General features: G+C 42.1%; 3 protein-coding genes across 3 annotated transcripts; all 3 read left to right on the top strand.

Annotated features, from left to right (window-relative positions):
• Positions 1 to 1123: 1123 nt before the first annotated feature.
• LOC308100142 (scavenger receptor cysteine-rich type 1 protein M130-like) lies at positions 1124 to 18533 on the top strand. Its single transcript, XM_080449056.1, has 19 exons — positions 1124 to 1221; positions 2883 to 2915; positions 3282 to 3581; positions 6504 to 6809; positions 6904 to 7212; positions 7357 to 7662; positions 7757 to 8062; positions 8474 to 8776; positions 9198 to 9491; positions 10517 to 10822; positions 10913 to 11200; positions 11667 to 11972; positions 12063 to 12362; positions 15137 to 15442; positions 15529 to 15816; positions 16548 to 16853; positions 16940 to 17227; positions 17850 to 17962; positions 18075 to 18533. The coding sequence occupies exons 1-19, from the start codon at positions 1176 to 1178 to the stop codon at positions 18231 to 18233; spliced, it is 4863 nt and encodes a 1620-aa protein (XP_080305182.1). The 5' UTR covers positions 1124 to 1175; the 3' UTR covers positions 18234 to 18533.
• Positions 18534 to 20981: 2448 nt separating this feature from the next.
• On the top strand, positions 20982 to 22241 carry LOC308100535 (acyl-coenzyme A thioesterase 9, mitochondrial-like; the record flags this gene model as incomplete). The annotated part of the gene is made up of 1 exon (XM_080449601.1): positions 20982 to 22241. The coding sequence occupies one exon, from the start codon at positions 20982 to 20984 to the stop codon at positions 22239 to 22241; it is 1260 nt and encodes a 419-aa protein (XP_080305727.1).
• A 578-nt stretch (positions 22242 to 22819) lies between these two features.
• LOC308100534 (GTPase IMAP family member 9-like) lies at positions 22820 to 23830 on the top strand (the record flags this gene model as incomplete). Its single annotated transcript, XM_080449600.1, has 1 exon — positions 22820 to 23830. One exon carries the CDS (start codon positions 22820 to 22822, stop codon positions 23828 to 23830), a length of 1011 nt encoding a protein of 336 aa, XP_080305726.1.
• Positions 23831 to 24363: the final 533 nt, after the last annotated feature.

The raw sequence follows: 24363 nt of genomic DNA, 5'->3' as shown, positions 1-24363 counted from the left end.
TTGTCTGGTTCAACCCATTGTCTTGTACTGGGTTTCAATAATAAAAGCACATTCATTGTTTGTGTTCTGATCTAAATCTGTGTCTTCCTCATTAGCATTGGACTTTCACACACTAGTAAATTCCAGTAGAATTATGTTAAAATGCGGACACAATTTCAAATATACATCATTTTAGTTTTAGCTATTAAAAAATAGCAGATATTCAAGCTCATAGTGCGGCACAAAGTGACACACTATGAGCTTGTAGATCTGCTATTTTTGAAAAATCTTGAAATTATTTGCAAATATTTGAATATATTTTTTAAGCAAACATTTTAACTCACATCTTTGCTTCTGGGGGTCCCTGGAACAAAAAGATTTTGAGATGGGGGGGCCACAGCCAAATATATATAATTTCGGGGGTCCTTGACATGAAAAAGTTTGAGCACCACTGATATAGCAACATTTTAGGATTTAGAAGACATTTGTAGAATCGGCCTCAGGTCTTAATGGGTTAATATTATACTGACACTTGCCAACGTCTCTATATATATATATATATATATATATATATATATATAATATCATGTTTAGCTGGTTTGGTTTACTAGCTTGTTGGTTTTTGTTGACTGGTAAGTGCAGGGTGTTTTCTCAGAATCTGTGTTTCAGCTTCCTGTTGAGTTATAATGTTAGTATGTTTCCACATACCATCACACTAGGTTGATGACGATTATGATGGTGGTGTCAACATTTCCAATGAAACACTCATGCACACATCTATAAATAGAGCATATGCACACATTCACACCTGCACTTCTACATTCATAGTACATGCACACACATGCATTTATACATACAGTGCGCTACAGTATATGCACCCAGAGCATATACTGCAAGCTTGTAGGCCTACATCTGTTTTGTTTTTTTTACATTTTTGAAATAAAATTAATTAGATGTAGGGTTCACTGTGTCTTATGTAAGATTTTTCATCTTAGACCCACCAGAAAGCTATACAGGAAGATGTGGTTAATAATGGCTCCCTGTGACGTTACAGAGAAAGTACCTAATGATCAGATACTGATAGCGAGGAGAGATAACGTTTCAAAATAAAAGGTTATAAGAGAGGAAGGCTTGCTCAGTGAAGACTACAGTCTGGATCACAGCTCTGCAAGCATATCCTGGCAGCTACAAACACTATGGATGGAATAGTGGTGCTGGTTTTTATTCTGGTCTGGAGCTCAGGTACAGCAGGACTTTGTTTTAATGACACTTGTTGGCTATGTGAAACATTACAGCAGATAGCTAAGATGTAATGTAAAACAGGATATTTTAGCACATTTAGTGATTACTGGATGCTTTTTATTCCACGTCCATATGTTTCTTGACTTGACAAGTTTTCTGAATTGTCAATGGCCGCTTTTACCGTTTCCCCTCAACTTCCTTACGTTCACATGTGCTGTTTTTATCTGCTTGCAGAGAACTGAAATATTTTCTATATTCTAGATATTATTGGAAGCATTTTAGGTGAGCGTCTTGGGTATTGGTAATAATAGGGTTAATATACTTTTTTTAATTGAACTGAAATGCTGTCTCTATATATGAATATAGCTATATACGTACAGTATACTTTTTTAATGTGGGAAACAAAAACTGGCGACCCATAAAAATGGGTTTAGGCATAGTTTAACTCAGTGGTTCTCAAACTTTTTCCTGTCAAGGACCCCCAAATTGACACTTATTAGCCCGCAGACCCCCATTTGAAAAGGTATGCCAGGGACCCCCATAAGAGAAGTCTTTTACAGTTCTAGCAGTGATTTCCAACCATTTTAATTTCAAGGACCCCTAGTTTGACATGCATTAGGCTACGGACCCCCATTCAATTGCATTTCCATCTCTGGGACCCCAATTTATATTGTAAAATCAATGTTAATTTATTTGTTGTCACTTCGAGAACCAATGGTTTAACTGACCGACACCGGCAGCAGCTACACCGGCAGATGCCTCTACACTGTATATCGTTGCGGCAGATGCCTCTATACTGTATATCGTCTATATAGGCAGCCTAAACCTAACCCTAACCTCATTAAAACCATGACTAACCCTAACCTCAGTAAAACTATTCTGCCTATAGGCAGCAAAACTGCCTGTGCCTCCGGCAGCTTCGATGCCACTGGCTGAGCCGGCAGCTGCGGCAAAGGAAATACTGCCACAGCATCGAGAAGAATTTTAGTTTGTAAAACATTCCTTAACGGTGAATGAAGAATCCAAAAATGAAGAAAAAACTTGATAAATGGAATTAATCCGAGACAGAGCAAAACTATATTAAAGATATGTCCATAAACTTTGACAAAAGTTTCGAAATATCACCACAGAACTTTAAAAACACTTCCGGCTAAACCGGATGCTCGAAAGACACACGCCTGGGTGCTCGTGTGATTCCAAGTTTCTTCATCATTTTTGGATTCTTCATACTCCGTTAAGGAACGTTTTAAAAAACGAAAATTCTCAGTGAGTCAGAGACATCTGTTTCAATCTCATTCAATAGGTAAGGATGAGTTAGGTCAGGTCAGGGTAGCTTAGGTTAGGGTCAGGGTAGGTTAGGGTAGGGTAGGGTAGGGTAGGGTAGGGTAGGGTAGATATGGATGGGTTAGACTGAAAAGGTGTCTCAGGTAAACTTCCCTCTTGTGTCCGTCATCAATCTTGGTCCTTCCTTCAAAAGGGAAAAATCAAACTTATAGGGTAGTATCGTAACATGCATGTATCTTTTATTTGTATGTGTTTTGAAGAATTCACAAACAAAGGTCATCATCTCCTGTATTTCAACAACCAACAAACTGCATTGCTAGAGGATCCTTGTTCTATGTTACAATGAAGCTTATCTATTGTCTGATTGTTGTCCTCAGCTCTGCAGGCTAAACCAACCCAGGACTCAACAGGTAAACAAAGATGATACAACTATTTATTATACATTATAATCAAGGTTTTTCTTCTAATGAAAGCTATTTTAGTCATTTCCTGCTAACTCATTTACACAGGTAAAATACTGAATGTGTAAAGAGGGAGACATAGAAGAATTAGCATTATGCATTTGTACCTGTATGTGTATATATATATTTATGAGTAAATTAAATGTCTTATAGCCTAATTTATGCAGTATGAGCTCATCATAACAGCTCCAATAGTAGGCCTATCTGGTACAGAGCCATGAGCCATGCTTGGCTCACACAGTGTAAATTAGGCTTTAATCCTCTATTTTATAATGAAAATATGATTACTTCTTCACTGGTTACTGTCTTGTACAGAGTCTGATGTCAGATTGGTGCGAGGAACCAGTCACTGTACTGGTAGATTGGAGATGAAACACCAGGGAGAGTGGAGACCAGTGGATGGTAGGTCTGTCTGGAACCAAAACTCATCAGCTGTGGTGTGTAGACAGCTGAACTGTGGCTCTGCTGTTTCAATAGAAAGGAGTTATGGTTCTTCATTTTTTCAATTCTTATGGACGACTACATCTCCCTGTGTTGGGTCTGCATATTCACTGAAGGAGTGTGGAACACATAGGTCTTCTGTATCCACACAGAGACTGGAGGTTATCTGTTCAGGTAAAAAACAATTACTTCAACAATTATACTTATTAACTTTTTTAATCTATCTATCTATCTATCTATCTATCTATCTATCTATCTATCTATCTATCTATCTATCTATCTATCTATCTATCTATCTATCTATCTATCTGAAAGCTTCAGGGCCTACTAAACACAAAAGGAAAATAATACCAACACACAAAACCAAAATCAAATGAAGTAAATAAGTAAGCACAGCAAAATCAAAACCATGCAAAATTAATTAATAATGACCCTGTATAATAAACCTATAGCTCTACTATTACACATGACCCGAAATACAACCATCATTGACACAACCCAGTCTCTAATATATAATATGACCTGGGTGGGAAACACTTCTTACAATAAACCACACATGAAGCATCTCGTCCCCTCAACACGACTCATCCCAGACATTATACAAAATATAGCAAAAATGACAAAAATACAACAAAATAACACAACATACGCAGTCAACGTATCCTTAAGGCTCCCACTGATAAATGCCCACAGGATTCTAGAATGGAGTTAACCATTGAAAAGACCTGGAGGCTCTGGAAATACAGAAAATATATTAGCCTAAAAGCTGGCTAAACATTGATATCCAAAACCCTCTTAAAACCCCATCCCCCTACCCTTTACTGAATCCGGGAGTGTCCCAGCTCCCCCTCATAAAATTCCACACTTGCCGAATTCTGTAAAAGGGATATAGAATGCCACTCATTAAAACATGTCACCATATTGCCAAAATGTATTACCTTTGGATGTTTGTCACTCCAATTGTGGGTAGACAGACAGAGGAAGAATCTGACAGGGTCTGGAGATCTCTGTATCTGTCAGTCCTGGCCCTTTGATGCCCATATATGGAGATCCCTGATGTCATCAGTTTATGCCCATATTTGGGCATGCCCCTTTTGTGCCCATATGTGGAGCTGACTGATTTGTTTGCTGATGCCATGACGACACAATGAGGTTAGACAACACACTCCACATTGGGAACTCCTTATATGGTTATGGCTGAGTCATAGTGCCAAGAGCATGACGTCAGAGGTCCGCCCGCCGACCGGCTGGTCCGCCAATTCTAATATAGGATAGGATGGACATCGGTCGGATGAGCGGTTCTGGACCCGCTCATCCGACCTTATGCCTTATGGGATAGTAGCAGTCAATGCTTTTATTTCTGTTATTAACCAAGGTGTAAATGATAATGAACCTTTTTGCCTTTTCAAAGAGACTGTGTTTCACTGTTATATTTGGAGTGTAAACATCTAGTGCCATTGTTTGCATTGCTGAAGAGAATATTTAATAGGGCAGGGAAGGTGTTCTATTTTAAGTATAGAATGTCTACAAAATACAACTGTCAACTTATCTTGGGACAAGCAAAGATGGCTATTTTAGAACAAATATTAAGACTGATGACTCAGTGGACATTGATGTTGAATTATTGTTTAATAGAATGGTGAAAGCCCTGAATGAAGGACGTTGATCAATTTAACATGATATGGGTTTATGGTGATGTGTTGTGTTCTGTAATAGATGATCAACTAGTTTTTTTTTGTAGAGATGATGTGACGTTTTATTTGAGACGTCACCCACTTTTTTCTTTACTTCTGTAAACCTGTGATGTGACAATAAAGCTGATTCTGATAAAAGAGCTAATACAAAATTCAATATGATAAGCTGGAGAAAAGGGGAAACAATACAACATAGAGAGGGTGATTCACAGCAAGGCTTTTCTGAACATGTGTGTTTTCAGAGGTGATGTAAAGGATAAGATAGTGTCAGCTCGTCAAATTGTCTCAGGTAGAGCATTCCAGAGTCTAGAAGCTTGGACAACAAAAACCAGATCACCCATGGTTATTAGGAGAGCCCCACCTGGGGACCAATATAGGGGAAGGTTATAAGGAGACAGGAGCTCAACAAGATATTGGGGTGCAAGACACTTTTGAGCCTCAAAAGTTATTTTTTGTGTGACAGTGACAGCTAGCTCTGCGGTCCATAGCCTTGAAGGAGTTCTCCATAAGGCTATGGGACCTTTGAGCCTTAGTTACTTCGCTGCGCCCTCTACAGATCCGGTCAATGGAATTTTTCTAATGACAAGATCTGTAGAGGGCACAGCGGAGTAACTAAAGAAATGTTTTCCTTCCGGTGAAATATTTGACTTTCAACTCCATAAAACCGTCTTTGTTTTGGTGAGTAGCGAAAGTGTGTATTTTTTTTTTTTTACTGCAGACGAGAGGCTGTGCAGCCAGTGTTGCGTGTGCAAAGGCTCGAAAGTCCCATAGCCTTAAGGGGAACTCCTTCAAGGTGTAGTGAAGTGCAGTGAGCTGGGATTGAACCCGAGGCTCCCACTTGCCAGTCCGACGTGTTACCAGTCATGCCAATAGGGCTGAGCCCGATTGGCAGGTCTTTTGCACGCCGGTTCTGGCTAATTTGACTGTGGGGGCTACAATCACCCCCCTGATCTTTGGAGCGCGTCCTCGCGCTTCACACTTCACGCCGTGGACCACCGTACACGACGTCCCTCATGTCCCTCACGCGAGGATATTACGCTCCTCGTCCTGCCGACTACGCCAGATTGTAGTGAAGTGCAGTGAGCTGGGATTGAACCCGAGGCTCCCACTCGCCAGTCCGACGTGTTACCAGTCATGCCAATAGGGCTGAGCCCGATTGGCAGGTCTTTTGCACGCCGGTTCTGGCTACTATGACTGTGGGGGCTACAAAGGCTATCGGACCAGAGCTATGTGACACCATATATGAATAAGTAAAAATAGGGCTTGGTTGATGGATTCATGTATCCTTTGTAGTGGTTAAATGAAAGGAACTTTTATCCTCTCTCTCTCTCTCTCTCTCTCTCTCTCTCTCTCTCTCTCTCTCTCTCTCTCTCTCTCTCTCTCTCTCTCTGTCTCTCTCCAGAGTTTGTGAGGTTGGTGAATGGGACTAGTTTGTGTTCAGGCAGAGTGGAGGTGAAGTCTAATCAGACGTGGGTCCCAGTGTGTGAAGGTGACTTTGACCAGCAGGATGCAGAGGTGGTCTGTAGGGAGCTTGGCTGTGGGGCTCCTTCAGTCCTCCAGGGGACGCTCTATGGAGAAGTGAAGACTCCAAAGTGGACCAAAACATTCCAGTGTGAAGGCAAGGAGTCTGTTCTCCTCGACTGTGGAATCTCAGGTTCAACTAGACACACTTACTCACCAGAAAAGACAGTTGGTCTCATATGCTCAGGTAAAAGACAAACTACACTTTTGTATTGTTATTTTATAATGATATTATTATCAATTCTTCACTGGTCAGTGGTTGCTGTCTTGTTTCTGTACAGCATCTGGTGATGTCAGGTTGGTAGGAGGAACCAGTCACTGTACTGGTATACTGGAGATGAAACACCAGGGAGAGTGGAGACCAGTGGATGGAGACCAGATGTCTGTCTGGAACCAGAACTCATCAGCTGTAGTGTGTAGACAGCTAGAATGTGGGTCTGCTGTTTCAATAAAAAGGAGTTATGGTTCTGCATATCAACAACACGTATGGCAAATGACCCTTCCCTGTGTTGGGTCCGAATCTTCACTGAGTGAGTGTGGAGCACATAAGTCTTTAATGTCCGCTCAGAGACTGGAAGTGATCTGTTCAGGTAACAAACAACAATGACAATAATCTTAACAGTCATTTGATAAACGTGTGTGTTTTCAGAAGTGATGTAAAGGATATGAAATGAAAGGAACTTTTATCCTCTCTCTCTCTCTCTCTCTCTCTCTCTCTCTCTCTCTCCCTCCAGAGTTTGTGAGGTTGGTGAATGGGACTAGTTTGTGTTCAGGCAGAGTGGAGGTGAAGTCTAATCAGACGTGGGTCCCAGTGTGTGAAGGTGACTTTGACCAGCAGGATGCAGAGGTGGTCTGTAGGGAGCTTGGCTGTGGGGCTCCTTCAGTCCTCCAGGGGATGCTCTATGGAGAAGTGAAGACTCCAATGTGGACCAAAACGTTCCAGTGTGAAGGCAAGGAGTCTGTTCTCCTCGACTGTGGAACCTCAGGTTCAACTAGACACACTTACTCACCAGAAAAGGCAGTTGGACTCATATGCTCAGGTAAAAGACAAACTACACATATATATTATTATATAATAATGAAATTATTATTAATTCTTCACTGGTCAGTGGTTGCTGTCTTGTTTCTGTACAGCATCTGGTGATGTCAGGTTGGTAGGAGGAAACAGTCACTGTACTGGTATACTAGAGATGAAACACCAGGGAGAGTGGAGACTAGTAGGTGGAGACCAGATGTCTGTCTGGAACCAGAACTCATCAGCTGTAGTGTGTAGACAGCTAGAATGTGGGTCTGCTGTTTCAATAAAAAGGAGTTATGGTTCTGCATATCAACACGTATGGCAAATGACCCTTCCCTGTGTTGGGTCTGAATCTTCACTGAGTCAGTGTGGAGCACATAAGTCTTTAATATCCACTCAGAAACTGGAAGTGATCTGTTCAGGTAACAAACAACAATGACAATAATCTTAACAGTCATTTGATAAACATACTGTAACTGTCTGAAGTGAAGTGATGTGATGTGATGAGGATGATGATTTAAAATTGTTTGATTTGTTTTCTGTCTTTAATGTATGCATGATTAATTGGATTTCTGATTATTGTTTCTTTTGTCATGTATTTAGAGTCAATTTAATGTTAAATCTTTGTCTTTCTCTCTCTGTGTGTATAAAAGCACAGAAAATATACTTGTCTCTGATGTGTTTAGAGTTCCATATGCATCCCTAATGTATTCTTTGTAGTGGTTGAATTAAGCAATCTCTCTCTCTCTCTCTCTCTCTCTCTCTCTCTCTCTCTCTCTCTCTCTCTCTCTCTCTCTCTCTCTCTCTCTCTCTCTCTCTCTCTCTCCTTCCAGAGTTTGTGAGGTTGAATGGGACTAGTTTGTGTTCAGGCAGAGTGGAGGTGAAGTCCAATCAGTCGTGGGTCTCAGTGTGTGAAGGTGACTTTGACCAGCAGGATGCAGAGGTGGTCTGTAGGGAGCTTGACTGTGGGGCTCCTTCAGTCCTCCAAAGGGCGCTATTTAAAGAAGTGAAGGCTCCAATGTGGACCAAGGAGTTCCAGTGTAAAGGCAATGAGTCTGTTTTCCTGGACTGTGGAACCTCAGGTTCAACTAGAAAAACCTGCTCACCTGACAAGACTGTTGGACTCACTTGCTCAGGTAAAAGACAAACTAAATGTTTGGAACAAGACCCTGAGATACTCCCTTACTTATCTCTCTCTCTCTCTCTCTCTCTCTCTCTCTCTCTCTCTCTCTCTCTCTCTCTCTCTCTCTCTCTCTCTCTCTCTCTCTCTCTCTAATTATCTATCTATCTATCTATCTATCTATCTATCTATCTATCTATCTATCTATCTATCTATCTATCTATCTATCTATCTATCTATCTATCTAACAGACACATTGTTTAACTTATGAGCTCATGGGCACATAGCTCCAATAGTATCTAGTACAGATTCATGAGCCATGGCTTGGCTCACACAGTGTAATTAGGCGTTAATCATCTTCAAGACACTTTAGGTATGGATTATAATAATTCAAATATTGTGAGTTTTTCACTGGTTAATGTCTTGTCTCTGTACAGTGTCTGATGTCAGGTTGGTGGGAGTAACCAGCCACTGCACTGGTAGACTGGAGATGAAACACCAGGGAGAGTGGAGACCAGTTGGTTGGACTGACTGGAATCTGTACTCATCAGCTGTAGTGTGTAGACAGCTGAACTGTGGCCATGTTGTTTCAATAGAAAAGAGTTATGCTTCTACATATCATCATGTATGGTCAATTGCATCTCCCTGTGCAGGGTCTGAATCTTCACTAAGGGAGTGTGGAACACCAGGGTCTCATTCTTCCACTGACACACTGAAGATGATCTGTTCAGGTAACAAACAATTACTTTAACAATGACAATAGTCTTTACCACTTGAACCCTAACATTTCATGATCAGTCAGTCAGTCAGTCAGTCAGTTAGCCTGCCTACCTCGCCTCGCCTCGCCTCGCCTCGCCTCGCCTCGCCTCGCCTTGTCTTGTCTTGTCTTGTCTTGTCTTGCTTTGCCTTTAGGGGCAGATTCAGACTGGGTCTGATTGATTCGAACCGTTCCCGAGTACGATTACCCGCTCCCCGCCGGCCAGCATTCACATTGGCCGTTTATGTTTTTTCACGATCACGCCACTCAAACAGCGGGATTATTATTTCTTGTCAACATTCAAGTAGAACTATCAGAAGGTATAAAATAAATAAATGATTAGCCGTCCACTTCCTTCTTTTGGTACGGATGGCTTTCGCATTGCAGTGTTCCGTACCAGAGTATGCAGGAATCGGACCCCAGACTACCTACGGTACGGTGATCCGTTCCAGGGAACGGTACGCAGTGTTCACACTAATCACAACATCTGCCAAGTGGTCCCGGGTGCGAACCCATGACCATAGTCTGAATCCGCCCTTGCCTTACAGTGGAGTGTGTCTTGCCTTGCCTTACAGTGGAGTGTGTCTTGCCTTGTCTTACAGTGTCTTGCCTTGTCACTACAATGTAGTGTGTAGAAACGTGTGTCTTCCCGTCTTACAGTGGAGTGAGTAGACATTCCTGGAAGCTTTCGTTGTTATATGGGGTGAACTGATGAGGATGATGATTTTGATTTGTTTTCTGTCTTTAAGTTATGAATGATTGCTTTGATTTCTGATTGTTATTTTTGTTGATATTTTAGACTTAATTAATAATCTTACATTATTAGTTTTTCTGTATGTGTGTATAGGGGCACAGTAAAATTACTTGTCTCTGGTGTGTTTAGAGTTCCATGCATCCCTAATGTATTTATTGATCCGCTTTACTAGTTTAATCGAGCAACTCTCTCTCTCTCTCTCTCTCTCTCTCTCTCTCTCTCTCTCTCTCTCTGTCTCTTATCAGAGTCTGTGAGGTTGGTGAATGGGACTTGTTTGTGTTCAGGCAGAGTAGAGGTAAAGTCTAATCAGTCGTGGGTCTCAGTGTGTGAAGGTGACTTTGACCAGCAGGATGCAGAGGTGGTCTGTAGGGAGCTTGGCTGTGGGGCTCCTTCATATCTCCAGGGGGCGCTCTATGGAGAAGGGAAGGCTCCAATGTGGACCAAAGAGTTTCAGTGTAAAGGCAACGAGTCTGTTCTCCTGGACTGTGGAACCTCAGGTTCAACTAGAAACACCTGCTCACCTAACAAGAGTGTTGGCCTCATCTGCTCAGGTAAAAGACAAACTACACTTTTGGCTAATTATTTTAATATATAGAAAATATTATTACTTTTTCACTGGTTACTGCCTTGTCAATGTACAGATGTCAGGTTGGTGGGAGGAACCAGTCACTGTACTGGTAGACTGGAAATTAAACACCAGGGAGTGTGGAGACCAGTGGACGGTTACTCTGTCTGGAACCAGAACTCATTAGCTATTGTGTGCAGACAGCTGAACTGTGGCTCTGCTGTTTCAATAAAAGCAAATGGGGGGGTTACAGTTCCTGTATGGAAGATTACGTCTACCTGTGTTGGTTCTGACTCTTCATTGAGGGAGTGTGGAACACCTGAGTCTTTAACATCCACTGCTACACTCGAGGGAATCTGTTCAGGTAACAATGAATTCAAGAATTATGCAAATGACTAACCTTTACATCTGTCCGTTCGTCCGTCAGTCCGTCCGCCCGCCCCCTACCTTGTCTTCCAGTAGAGTATGTAGAAACTCCATTTTGTTATATGGGGTGAACTGATGAGGATTATGGTGGTGATTACAATTGTTTGATTCGTTTTTTTGTCTTGAATTTATGAATGATTGCTTTGATTACTGGTCATTAATTTTCTCTTTTAGTTAATTTAATGTTACATTATCTCTCTCTCTCTCTGTGAATAGGGGCACAGTAAATGACTTGGTGCTGATGTCTTGGAGTCATATGCATCACTAATGAAAATATTCATCCTTTATAGTGGTTCAATGCAGTGATCATGTCTGTCTGTCTCTCTCTCTCTCTCTCTCTCTCTCTCTCTCTCTCTCTCTCTCTCTCTCTCTCTCTCTCTCTCTCTCTCTCTCTCTCTCCCCAGTGTTTGTGAGGTTGGTGAATGGGACTAGTTTGTGTTCAGGCAGAGTAGAGGTGAAGACTAATCAGTCATGGGTCTCAGTGTGTGAAGGTGACTTTGACCAGCAGGATGCAGAGGTGGTCTGTAGGGAGCTTGACTGTGGGGCTCCTACAGTCCTCCAGGGGGCGCTCTATGGAGAAGTGAAGGCTCCAATGTGGACCAAAGAGTTCCAGTGTGAAGGCAACGAGTCTGTTCTCCTGGAATGTGGAACCTCAGGATCAATGAGAAACACTTGCTCACCTGACAAAGCTGTTGGCCTCACCTGCTCAGGTAAAAGACAAACTGCACTTTTGGATCATTATTTTATAATGAAAATACTGTTATTTCTTCAGTAGTGATTACTGTCTTGACTCTTTACAGAGCCTGACGATGTCAAGTTGATGGGAGGAACCAGTCACTGTACTGGTATGCTAGAGATGAAACACCAGGGAGAGTGGAAACCAGTGGATGGTTGGTCTGACTGGAACCAGAAGTCATCAGCTGTAGTGTGTAGACAGCTGGACTGTGGCTCTGTTGTTTCAGAGAAAAGGACTTATGGTTTTACACGTCAATCTGTATGGAAGATTACATCTCCCTGTGTTGGGTCTGAATCTTCATTGAGGGAGTGTGGAACACCTGGGTCTTCTACATCCACTGAAACACGAATGATGATCTGTTCAGGTAACAAACAATCGGCCTCATTCACTAAGCTAGGGTACGCACAGATTTTGTACTTAGTGCATATCCGCACCTTTCCATGAACAGAGTCTTATGTGCCCAACATTTGTCATCACACATAGAATAAAATAAAAAATATGTCAAACGATCTATTGCTTGGATGCATATTATAGACATGATGCAAATTCAAACCGATTTGTATATTTTTCAGTTGATGCATTTAGAGTTTAATTATGAGGTCCCTCAGTGTGAATTAGCCACAATTTCGATTAAAACCTTTTGCACAATTCATTTATAATATTAAGTCTTACCATCTGATGAGGATACAGTATATGGATGAAATCTAGCTGTGTCCATTAATCTATTTCCAATTCCGATGTAGCACAGTGGATAGAATATTATGTTCATCCAAAGGACGGATCTCCCCTCAGTAGTCAATAAAGCTCAATAATTATCAGATATCGGTGGATTCCAGCATCATCTTTTTACCTCAGCAAAGGTGAGCGAGCAATTGTTCAGTAGAAAGGGCTTTAATACAGTACTATATACTTTCCAAGTTTTATTAACCTTTGGTCGTGAGGATAAACTTTGCAAACTTCCCATATATTACTCTATTAACGTTCAGCTGATCCCTGATCGCATGAGGGACTCGCTTAACAAATTCCACTGATCTACAAGTTGTCAAGGCGGTGCGACGCGACACGCTGTAAGCTTGCAGATCTGTTCATTTTGACGAGTGATGCAATTTTTTGTTCTGAAGTTGGATGTTTCCGGTTGTCTTTTATAGTGTTAAATGGGGTGTGGAACCATGAAAATGAGGCACACGGGAGCGCCTATGATTTCCGTACAGCCTGGGATTCATCATGAGATACAGCTGTGATCCGCACAAATCAAGGCTGTACTCTCCCTTTCATGACTCACACGTCAGATTGTACTTACAAAAGGTACACAACACTTTACACTCAAATAATGTCGGAAAGTTACGACCAGCTGAGTGAATGAGGCCCACCAACAGCACCACCAATCCAGATCTGGCATTCGCAAAATGGCATAACAACCAGTCACTCCCAGTAAGACGCATCTTGGACATGTTTCCCCGGTCACACCACCGACCGTCGCTCATCACCATCCCATCCTTGGTCCAACCTGTGCAAGGGAGGGATGTCAAGAGGTGGAACTTCCGGAAAGCAAACTGGGCAGGCTTCAAGGCAGCTGTTGGTCTACCACACCCGTGCCCCAACAACTTGAACGATGCCTACGACTCGTGCTGCAAGATGCTGCTGGCAGCCGCCCAGGACAACATCCCCCGCCGTGTGCGCAAAGTTCAGTTCAGGTTTATTTGTCATATGTATAAATACAAGTATAAATACAATGAAAAAAAAGCCTACGTTCCCTTCTGGGATGAAGAATGTGAACAACTTCGCTTCCATACAGAAGCACAAACCAGCGAAGACAAGGACAAAGCAGCAGATGACCTATTCTGCAGGTTAAATGAGAAACGTAGGCGATGGACTGAGACAGTAGAGTCAATTGACTTCACACACTCCAGTCGACAGGGGTGGCAGACCCTGAACAAGCTGATTGGAAGGTCAACAACTCCTGCGCAGTGCCCCATCACTGCAAACTCCATGGTGTCGCTCCTGCTGAGTAATGGCCGCTACATACTTACTTGTTATTATCTCTTTCCTTTTCTTTTTCCTTTTTCAGCGGTTTTGTACCTGTATTCGCTTTGTTTTTTTGCCGTATTTATTTTATATACTAATGTATTTGCCCGGTCTATGCTTGTTCAACTTATGTGGGCCATGTAGGGTGGGGGTGGGGAGTAGGGGAAATTCTTAACTGGAGGGACAAATAATAAACCCTTGTGGGGCAGTTCAAATGTACATTGGAATTAGCTGCACAGTAGTACTGTGCAGCTGACATGCTTGTTCAATCCTCCAGCTATGTGAACAAAAAATAAAATAAAAACTTCATAACAAAAAAAATGACCTAGACAATGACACACTGGACTGGCTTACTGCAACAGAGCTGAAGGTCTAAGGACATACGACAGAAGAAGTGAATGAGGCCCATCGATTTATACGAATTACTAACCTTTACATCTATCTATCTGTCTATCTGTCTATCTGTCTGTCTGTCTGTCTGTCTGTCTGCCTGTCTGTCTGTCTGTCTGTCTGTCTGTCTGTTTGGTCTTACAGTACAGTACAGAGAGACTTCTGAAGGGTTTTAGTGGTACATGGGGGTGGACTGATGACGATGATTACGAATGTTTGATTTATTTATTTTAATTTTAATATCAATTATTCATTTGTTTTTAGATTGTTATTTCTTACATATTTAAATATTTTAGAGTTGGTTTAATGTTACATTATTTGTCTTTCTCTCTGTGCAAGCATATAGAGTCACAGTAAAATGTCTCCATCCTCAAACGTTTTCAACCTGGCATCCCTATGTTTTCGGCATGTCAACATTGTTAAAAAACAAACAAAGAATATTAAAACAAATAAAAAATAAATAATTTGTTTTCATACATCTTCATGAATTTAAAAACAAAATACAAATAGTGAAAATCGCAGATATGATGTGTTGTCAGCTTTATCTGCTATTTTTGCTGTTTTTGTGTGACACCATCTTGCGAGCAAGTATAAAATTGGGGCTTAAGTGGATAATGGATTCATGTATCGTTTAATAAGGGGTTTATCTCTCTCTCTCTCTCTCTCTCTCTCTCTCTCTCTCTCTCTCTCTCTCTCTCTCTCTCTCTCTCTCTCTCTCTCCAGAGTCTGTGAGGTTGGTGAATGGGACTAGTTTGTGTTCAGGCAGAGTGGAGGTGAAGTCTAATCAGTCGTGGGTCTCAGTGTGTGAAGGTGACTTTGACCAGCAGGATGCAAAGGTGGTCTGTAGGGAGCTTGGCTGTGGGGCTCCTTCAGTCCTCCAGGGGGCGCTCTATGGTGAGGTGAAGGCTCCAATGTGGGCCAAAGAGTTCCAGTGTGAAGGCAACGAGTCTGTGCTCCTGGACTGTGGAACCTCAGGTTCAACTAGAAACACCTGCTCATCTGACAAGACTGTTGGCCTCATCTGCTCAGGTAAAAGACAAGCTACCCTTTTGTATTGTTATTTTATAATGAAATGTTATTGCTTCTTCACTGGTTATTGTCTCGTCTCTGTACAGTTGTCAGGTTGGTGGGAGGAACTAGTCACTGTACTGGTACACTGGAGATGAAACACCAAGGAGAGTGGAGACCAGTGGATGGTGCGTCTATCTGGAACCAGACGTCAGCTGTAGTGTGTAGACAGCTGAACTGTGGCTCTGCTGTTTCAATAAAAAGTAGTTATGGTTCTACAAATGAAAACACATGGTTGATCACATCTCCCTGTGTTGGGTCTGAATCTTCACTGAGGGAGTGTGAAACCCCTAGGTCTTCTACATCCGCTAAGAGACTAAAGGTGATCTGTTCAGGTAACAAACCATGACCACCAAAATTATTCTAATTTACAGTACATTCATCTATTAATCTATCTGTCTGTCTGTCTGTCTGTTTGGTCTTACAGTACAGTACAGAGAGACTTCTGAAGGGTGTCAGTGTTACATGGGGTGGACTGATGATGATGATTACGAATGTTTGATTTACTTATTTTCATTTTTAATATATACATTATTCATTTTTTTCAGATTGTTATTTCTTATATATTTAAATATTTTAGAGTTGATTTAATGTTACATTATTTGTTTTTCTCTCTGTGCAAGCATATAGAGTCACAGTAAAATGTCTTGATTCTGATTCATTATCCATCCTCAACCACTTTCAACGTGGCGTCCCTATATTTTGGGCATGTCAACATAGTTAAAAAACGAATTAAAGCATATTAAAACAAATTGAAAAGCATTCAAAAATGTTCATACATCTTCATGAATTTAAAAACAAAATACAAATAGTGAAAATCACAGATATGATGTGTTGTCAGCTCCTTTATCTGCTATTTTCGCAATTTTTTGTGTGACACTATCTTGCAAGTAAGTATAAAATTGGGGCTTAAGTGGTTAATGGATTCATGTATCATTTATAGTGGTATAATAAGGAGCTATTTTAATCTCTATCTCTCTCTCTCTCTCTCTCTCTCTCTCTCTCTCTCTCTCTCTCTCTCTCTCTCTCTCTCTCTCTCTCTCTCTCTCTCTCTCTCTCTCTCCAGAGTCTGTGAGGTTGGTGAATGGGACTAGTTTGTGTTCAGGCAGAGTGGAGGTGAAGTCTAATCAGTCGTGGGTCTCAGTGTGTGAAGGTGACTTTGACCAGCAGGATGCAAAGGTGGTCTGTAGGGAGCTTGGCTGTGGGGCTCCTTCAGTCCTCCAGGGGGCGCTCTATGGAGAGGTGAAGGCTCCAATGTGGGCCAAAGAGTTCCAGTGTGAAGGCAATGAATCTGTTCTCCTGGACTGTGGAACCTCAGGTTTAACTAGAAACATCTGCTCACCTGACAAGACTGTTGGCCTCATCTGCTCAGGTAAAATACCAAACTACCCTTTTGGATTGTTATTTTACAATGAAATGTTATTGCTTCTTCACTGATATTGTCTCGTCTCTGTACAGATGTCAGGTTGGTGGGAGGAACCAGTCACTGTACTGGTATACTGGAGATGAAACACCAAGGAGAGTGGAGACTAGTGGATGGTGCTTCTGTCTGGAACCAGACGTCAGCTGTAGTGTGTAGACAGCTGAACTGTGGCTCTGCTGTTTCAATAAAAAGGAGTTATGGTTCTACAAATGAAAACATATGGTTGATTACATCTCCCTGTGTTGGGTCTGAATCTTCACTGAGGGAGTGTGAAACCCCTAGGTCTGCTACATCCACTAAGAGACTGGAGGTGATCTGTTCAGGTAACAAAGCTGTCTGTCTGTCTGTCTGTCTGTCTGTCTGTCTGTCTGTCTGTCTGTCTAGTCTTACAATAAACTATAGAGACTCCTGGAGGCTTTCAATGTTACATGGGGGTGGACTGATGATGATGATGAGTACCATTGTTTGTTTGTTTGTATTAATTTCATATGTATTTACATATGTTAGTGTTAATTTAATGTTACATTATTTGTCTTTCTCTGTGTGTGTATAGGGGCACAGTTGATCTTGTCCCTGAACCCTCAACCTCTTTTAACCTGGCGTCCCTATTTTGGATGTGGCATTAAATAAAATAAATTAAAAGTTACATGAAAACAAATTCTAAAATATTTAAACATTTTATACTGATACTGTAGCTTTAATTTCACTCCATCATGCTCTCCACATTTTGGATGCATAATGTTTGAAAACAGGAGAGGAGTTCTGTAAACCAAAGCATAACAATAATTAGAATTAACTGTAAAATCATGAAACTGAATTCAGTTTTCTCACAAACTCCACACAGAAGGAATGCTACAAGAATGGAAACATTAAAGTACCTTTTGTGTAAAACTAGAGTTATTTTTTTTATTGAATGTGGAATTCACAGAGGTATTTTCTTTTTAGTTGTAAATAGTCACCTGACAGTGACAGCTGATATCATCAGAACTACAGTCATAGTGCTACTACCGTTGATGCTGTTCATCATTGTCATCATTGTCCACTATCACCTGTGGAAGGTGATGTATACGTCTTTATTCAATACAAGACTGGATTGTAAATTAGTTAATTGGACTGTTAATCGAGATCTGATCCTGTAAGTTAAAGTTGTATGCTGCTGTGTTTCTCCAGGCCACCACAGGGCAGAAATCAAGAGTTGCGAACATTGAAATGGGTTACTATTGCCTCCCTGGTACCAGTGCTGAAGCCAGGCGAGCCAGGAGTGAAGAGGCAGGAGACCAGGACCCAGAAGAGAATCTCCAACTAGCTCATTTCACGTCCATCACATAGCCATCTGCAGAAATAGCAGAAACGCGTTGCTTCGTTGAGAGCTTATAAATCTGTTATATTTGATACTTTCACAAACATTTGATCATTTTCCCTTTTTTGCAATATAGATTTTTAGTGTGGATTCTTTTTATGTTTTTGCCTATAATACAGTACATGCCCAAAATAGGGACACCAAGGTTAAAGTGGTACATCCCTGGTAAACAAGCTGCAAGTGACAAAGCCACTGAGGGACCTTCTCTATCCAGTAAGAAGAATCATATATTAAACCAGGGCAGAAACCTCATAACTCCCCCCGCGTAAATTAATGCCCTACGTGATCATACTACAGCGTCACACAAAAGTTTCAAAAGTAGCAGATCCGCAAGCTTGAAACGCGTCGTTTCGCGCCGCGCTTTGAGCTTGTAGATCTGCTACTTTTGATACTTTTGAATTTGAATCCTGAAAAGTAACAGTTTTGGAAAAATTAGGTTTCCACCCGACAGAGATGATATGCTAAATGCAAATTAATTATCTTGATGATGTAGCTGACATGAATGATGAATGACACAAGTGTGATTCACTTCATAGATTCTCAGTGAAGCAGCACACTTTGAGGTAGAGAGGTATTTGTCTCTGTTATTGATCTGGTTGGGTTTTAAGATGTTTCCAATTGTAGAATAAAATGTCATATAGATTACTACAATATATATGCTTCTGACTTTTAGATGTTCAAGCTAATTTACAACCACTGCTTTTGAGGATTACTTCATGTTAGTATTATGTGTCTTTTTTATGTTTAAGTTTTGTATACATTCTGTTCACATTTGTGGGATTTTCATGAGCAATATAACCGTTTTATTTGCCTCAGTTAAGAAGCAGTTTGTTTGTATGTATATATCTTCTATTATTTTATGTAATTTTGTTGTTGCTTTATTTTTGGTGATGTTCCTGTTTTAACTTGTTTTTAAAGTATGGTCCATTATGGAAGAGCCTCTATAGGATCCATGAAACCCATCATAATCCATCGTTTTGGACCTACAGTAAACACATACCTTAAAGTTCTACTAGTGTTTTCATGTGAATCACGGTTAAATAGTTGCATTCATAACATATGTTATCTCCGCCAAGCTGGAACGGCCGGGAGTCGGAGATAATGTTTCTGCCCCTGTCCTTCCCTGTGTATACAGTATGTGTCTGTGAGCAGCTAATTTAAGGCATCGTTGGATTGATCTGTATATCAAGGTCTCTCAAATGTTTTGTCGACCCAACTCTTGATTTATATTGCAATTCCAACGTTGAAATAAAGCATATTTAAAAATACATATTTGTAAAATAATATATTTGTAGACTTGAATAGGAATATTTATTAGAAAATAAATTTACAACGCTGTGATTCCTGCTGATGTGTCTTATCAATGTAGATTAAAAGAAAAGTGTTTGTCTTTTCACACTTTTTATAAAAACCTTTCAAAGTGGACCAAGAATTGGACCAACAGAGAAGGGACTGAGTTAATTTTTGTGTTCAGATTGTCAGTTCAATTGAAAGAGGCCTCAATTCTATTTTTGGTCAACTTCAGCTCTTTCTGTTCACACTATAGTATAGATCATTTTTTGGGTCAGCACATGCGATCACTCTATGGCAAGCCTAGACGGCTAAAATACAACGACAAAGTGGCCCTGGAGCTCTTTGTGGTCACAATCAACAGGTTAAAGCAAACCTCAACACTGAGTAAAAGTGCTCAGTGGTGGGCTGAATGAGTACGGTTCACTGCAGAGAGTTCTGAATTCTTTCAGCGTGTTCTCTAGCTAATAGAGAACATGTTTGTCCACTACGACCTTTACATCTTAATTTCCATTCATGCTGGGTGTTGTGTTAATTGGACAATTTATCAGAGCAATCTTTTCCATTGTGGACAAATTAGGGAGTTAGAATCTCAAGAAGGGAAGTGCACAGGATTACCTGGTTGAGTCATCATTATTAGGAAATGTGCTCATTTAATGGCATCTGGCAAATAGCTTATCAGTTAACATGACAGTTAACAAGGTTGGATAAAGTAAGAGGAATAGATCAGTGTTTGGTTCTCAACCTTTTGTGAGCTCTGGACCACTAGCATATTTAAATCTTCAAGGGCCACCCCTCCTTTTAAGTTCAAGCTTTTGGACTTATGAAATATTATTTAAACATAGTTTAATACATTTGACAAAGATACTATTTATTTATGTATTTTAATTTTTAAAAACGTTTTCCCATGGACCACCTGTAACTATGCCATGGACCACTAGATAGTCCAGTGTTGAGAAAGCATCATGAGTATTTATAATTTTGTATAACTATAATTATACAGTGTTATAAGCAGGTGATATTGCCTTATAAGTATATTTATAACACATTATATAGACATGGGATACCAAAAAACACTCATCTTAGTCAACATATCCCCACCCAACGCAACAGGCTGATTCTTAGTCAGGGTGGTGGTCCCTGGTTCACAATCAGTTGAAAACCCCTGGCCTAATAGGCAGTTGCTAGGGTCTAACATGTGGTTGCTAAGGTACATTTGGTGGTTGTCTGTTGTGCAGCATCAGACTTCCTCGATTAACCAATCAGAATGGTCCTTGTCAGTGTGACGTCAGAGCACTGGTAGTATATACAGTATATATTCTCTCCAGGCAAGAGAGAGAGAGAGAGAGTGTCTTTACACTTTGACTTTGTCCCAAGGAGGCATAACAGGAGGAGACAGAGAGAACAACAGCAACAGTGTTGCAGAGATGCTCTCACCAAGGTTCCTGTTGCTGCGGTCCACTGTGTCCAGGGTGTTCTGTACGCAGGGCGTAGCCCCTCCTCCGGACATGATGGAGGTTCGCAGCAGATTGAGGGCCATTGTGGGAGCTTCTACCAACTGGAGGGACCACAAGCAGGCCTTAGCGGAGCGTGTGGCCTTGTCGTCCCAGCTGGCCAGGTCTCAGAGTGAGCTACCGGTCAGGCGGATGAAGGACAGCTATGTGGAGGCCCACCTGCCCCTGGGGTCTCAGCCTCTGCTCAGAGAGAAGTACCTCACTTTCCACAACACCGTCCGGTTCGGAAGAATCCTGGAGGATCTCGACAGCTTGGCGGTACTGATCAGCTACTCTCACACCCATAATGAAGCGCTGCCGAGGTCTCCACTGTCCATCGTCACTGCCCAGGTGGACAAGATAGACAAGAGGAAGCATACCATCTACCCCGACTGCGACATCAAGTTCACCGGTCATGTGACGTGGGTGGGGAAGACCTCCATCGAAGCCAAGATGCAAATGTCTCAATACCACAACGGAGCTTTCTGTCCGGTTCTGGACGCTACGTTTGTCATGGTGGCCAGAGACCCAGAGAACAAGAAAGCTGCTTTTGTGAATCCCCTGAAGCCAGAGGGGCCAGAGGAGGAGAAACTGTTCCAGGAAGGAGAGAAGAATAAGAGCCGCCGCGTGGAGCTGAGAAAAGTGTCGCTGTTGAAGGTGGCTCCCGTGGAAGAAGAGACGAAGACGGTACACAGTCTATTCCTCAACACCCTGGATTCTAAGATGGTGAGTTTTCGGAGTCGGGTTCTGCCTCCTAACTCCGTGTGGATGGAAGACGCCAAACTCAAAGGACTGGAGATCTGCTATCCCGAGGAGAGGAACATTTACAACAAGATCTTCGGGGGTTTCTTGATGAGGAAGGCCTACGAGCTGGGTTGGACTAACGCCTGCATATACGGAGGCGGACGACCCAAACTGTTGGCCGTCGATGACATTGTGTTCCAGAAGCCAGTGGAGATCGGCTCCCTGCTGTTCCTCTCGTCACAGGTGTGCTACACGGAAGGGAAGTACATCCAGGTCAGAGTTCACACGGAGGTGCTGGACCCGCTCACGCGGCAACACAACACCACCAACGTGTTCCACTTCACCTTCGCCTCGGAGGGGGACCTCCCCACCATCGTCCCCAAGACCTACGGGGAGTTTATGCTGTACCTGGATGGGAAGAGGCACTTCAATCAGACCTTGGAGCACTGAGCCAGGAACCTACTGACACTGTGTGTGTGTGGGGGTGTATGTGTGTATACATGCATTTCTTGAGTCTATTCTTGGCGCAAAATTTAGATTATTTAGTTTTTCCAACACTATAGTATACGAATAAAGTATATACTGTATGTATCCCTATGTACTGTATGGGCATATCAGTCAGATCGGTGGTTCTAGACAATGGCTAGGTGACCGACTCACAGGAGTGACCAACAACCGCCGGAGTTAGTTGTACTCAACAAGACATTGAAGAATGATACACTACTAGATGTGTCTCCCTGGTATGCCCCTGAGGGTCCCCGGACCCCACTTGAGAACCAATGATATATATATATATATATAAAATACTGAAGAAAGTAAAAATACCTCACAATTGTACTTATGTACAGTACTTGAGTACATGTACTTAGTTACTTTACACCACTGGCACTATGTATACATTCCGGGAATCTCTGTTCTTTTATGCCCACATATGGAAATGACTAACATGACGTTACTGCTGTGATACAGGTGAGGTAAATAAGGTGTGCTCTTCATTTTGTATTTCTATATTTTAAGACGTAGACAATATGCTTCTCAGCCAATCACGGTGGTACAGCACTAAATGTCACGCACAACACAGGCATGGTTGGCTCCCATTCTGGAGGCTGCTTGTGTTGGCCGCATTATATAGTCATATCTTCGCTGCTGAAATCGAGGTACAAGGCATAGTAGATTCTACACACCCCAAAGACCTGATACTTATTCTAATAGGAAAGACCGGAGTGGGAAAGAGTGCCTCTGGAAACACCATCCTGGGGAAGAACGTCTTCAAAGAGGACGTTTCACCAGAGTCGGTGACGTCGCGTTGTCAGAAGGAAGAGGAGGTAACGGGCGGAAAGAGAATCGAGGTTGTCGACACGCCGGGCCTCTATGACACCAACATGACCAAAGAGGAGTTAAAGAAAAGGATCGAGGAGTGCGTCGTGCTCTCTGTGCCGGGACCCCACGCGTTCCTGCTGGTGATCAGCCTGAAGGCGAGATTCACAGAGGAGGAGAGGAACACCGTCAGATGGATCCAAGACAACTTTGGCTCCGACGCCTCCATGTACACCGTAGTTCTGTTCACACACGGCGACCTGCTGCGGCACAAGTCTGTGGAGGACTATCTGAAAGAGAGCGAAGAGCTGAGGAGACTGATCCACTCGTGTGGGGGGAGGTACCATTCACTCATCAACAACCCGGCAGCCACGCCTCACAGCCAGGTCGAGGAGCTGCTGGAGAAGATAGAGGGAATGGTGGAGTACAACGGAGGAAGACGTTACACCAATGACATGTACCAGGAAGCGCAGCAGAAACTCCAGGAAGAGAGGAAGAGGAGGGAGGAGGAGGACATTAGAAAGAAGAAAGAAGAGGAGGAAAGGATTAAAGAGGAGAAACGAAGGTCTTGGTGTAAAATGACATATTTAGCCAGTCTGGGATTAATCGCTAAAGGATTCATTGGTGGAGGGGCATATTTGTCCTCCACTATGCTAGTGTCTCTAGGTGCATACCTGGGAATCACTGAAGGCCACGAATGCTTAAAATACATGTTTGAATGACATGTGAGGCACCGCGCCGAGGTGCTGACATTGGGGAAACCGCACTAGTATATATAGTTGCTGTCGGGCAGAAACCTCCTATCTCCATATTTAACATTTTGTGTTTCTTCGTATATTAATGCCCTGCTTGATCATACTACAGCGTCACACAAAAACATCAGATGTAGCAAATCCACAAGGTAAAAATCCGCTTTGCACCACGTTTCGAGCTTGTATTTTGATACTGGCCTTCGTGTATCCCGAAAACTGTTCAACGAATAGACAAACTTGCCTTGTGTATTACTGATGACCCAAGGAGTGCAGCGCCCAGTGGGATGTAGGCAAAATCAGCAGTTCTCCAAAAAATCCCAAAATCGTTGTGTATCCGTCTGTCTGTCCCTTTTATGTTCATGTAGATCCTGATGTCGTCGATAAGACAGTCAATGAATTTTATATTTCTATATTTGGAGACATTGACAATGCCTCTCAGCCAATCCCAACGTCACCTTTTTAATTTCAAGGATCCCCAGGTTGATATGCGGATTAGGCCTTGG

This window comes from Gymnoscopelus braueri (assembly GCF_963280865.1).
Source record: "Gymnoscopelus braueri genome assembly, chromosome: 14".
Classification (NCBI taxonomy): Eukaryota; Metazoa; Chordata; class Actinopteri; order Myctophiformes; family Myctophidae; genus Gymnoscopelus; species Gymnoscopelus braueri.
Note: the sequence above shows the minus strand (reverse complement) of the source record. Positions and strands in the feature narration are given on the sequence as shown.

Excerpts from the sequence above, each read along its gene's own strand:
- LOC308100142 (XM_080449056.1), top strand. The coding sequence starts at position 1,176 with ATGGATGGAATAGTGGTGCTGGTTTTTATTCTGGTCTGGAGCTCAG. Across the intron at positions 8,063-8,473 it reads ACTGGAAGTGATCTGTTCAG|AGTTTGTGAGGTTGAATGGG; the intron begins GTAACAAACAAC and ends CTCTCCTTCCAG. Across the intron at positions 8,777-9,197 it reads TGTTGGACTCACTTGCTCAG|TGTCTGATGTCAGGTTGGTG; the intron begins GTAAAAGACAAA and ends GTCTCTGTACAG.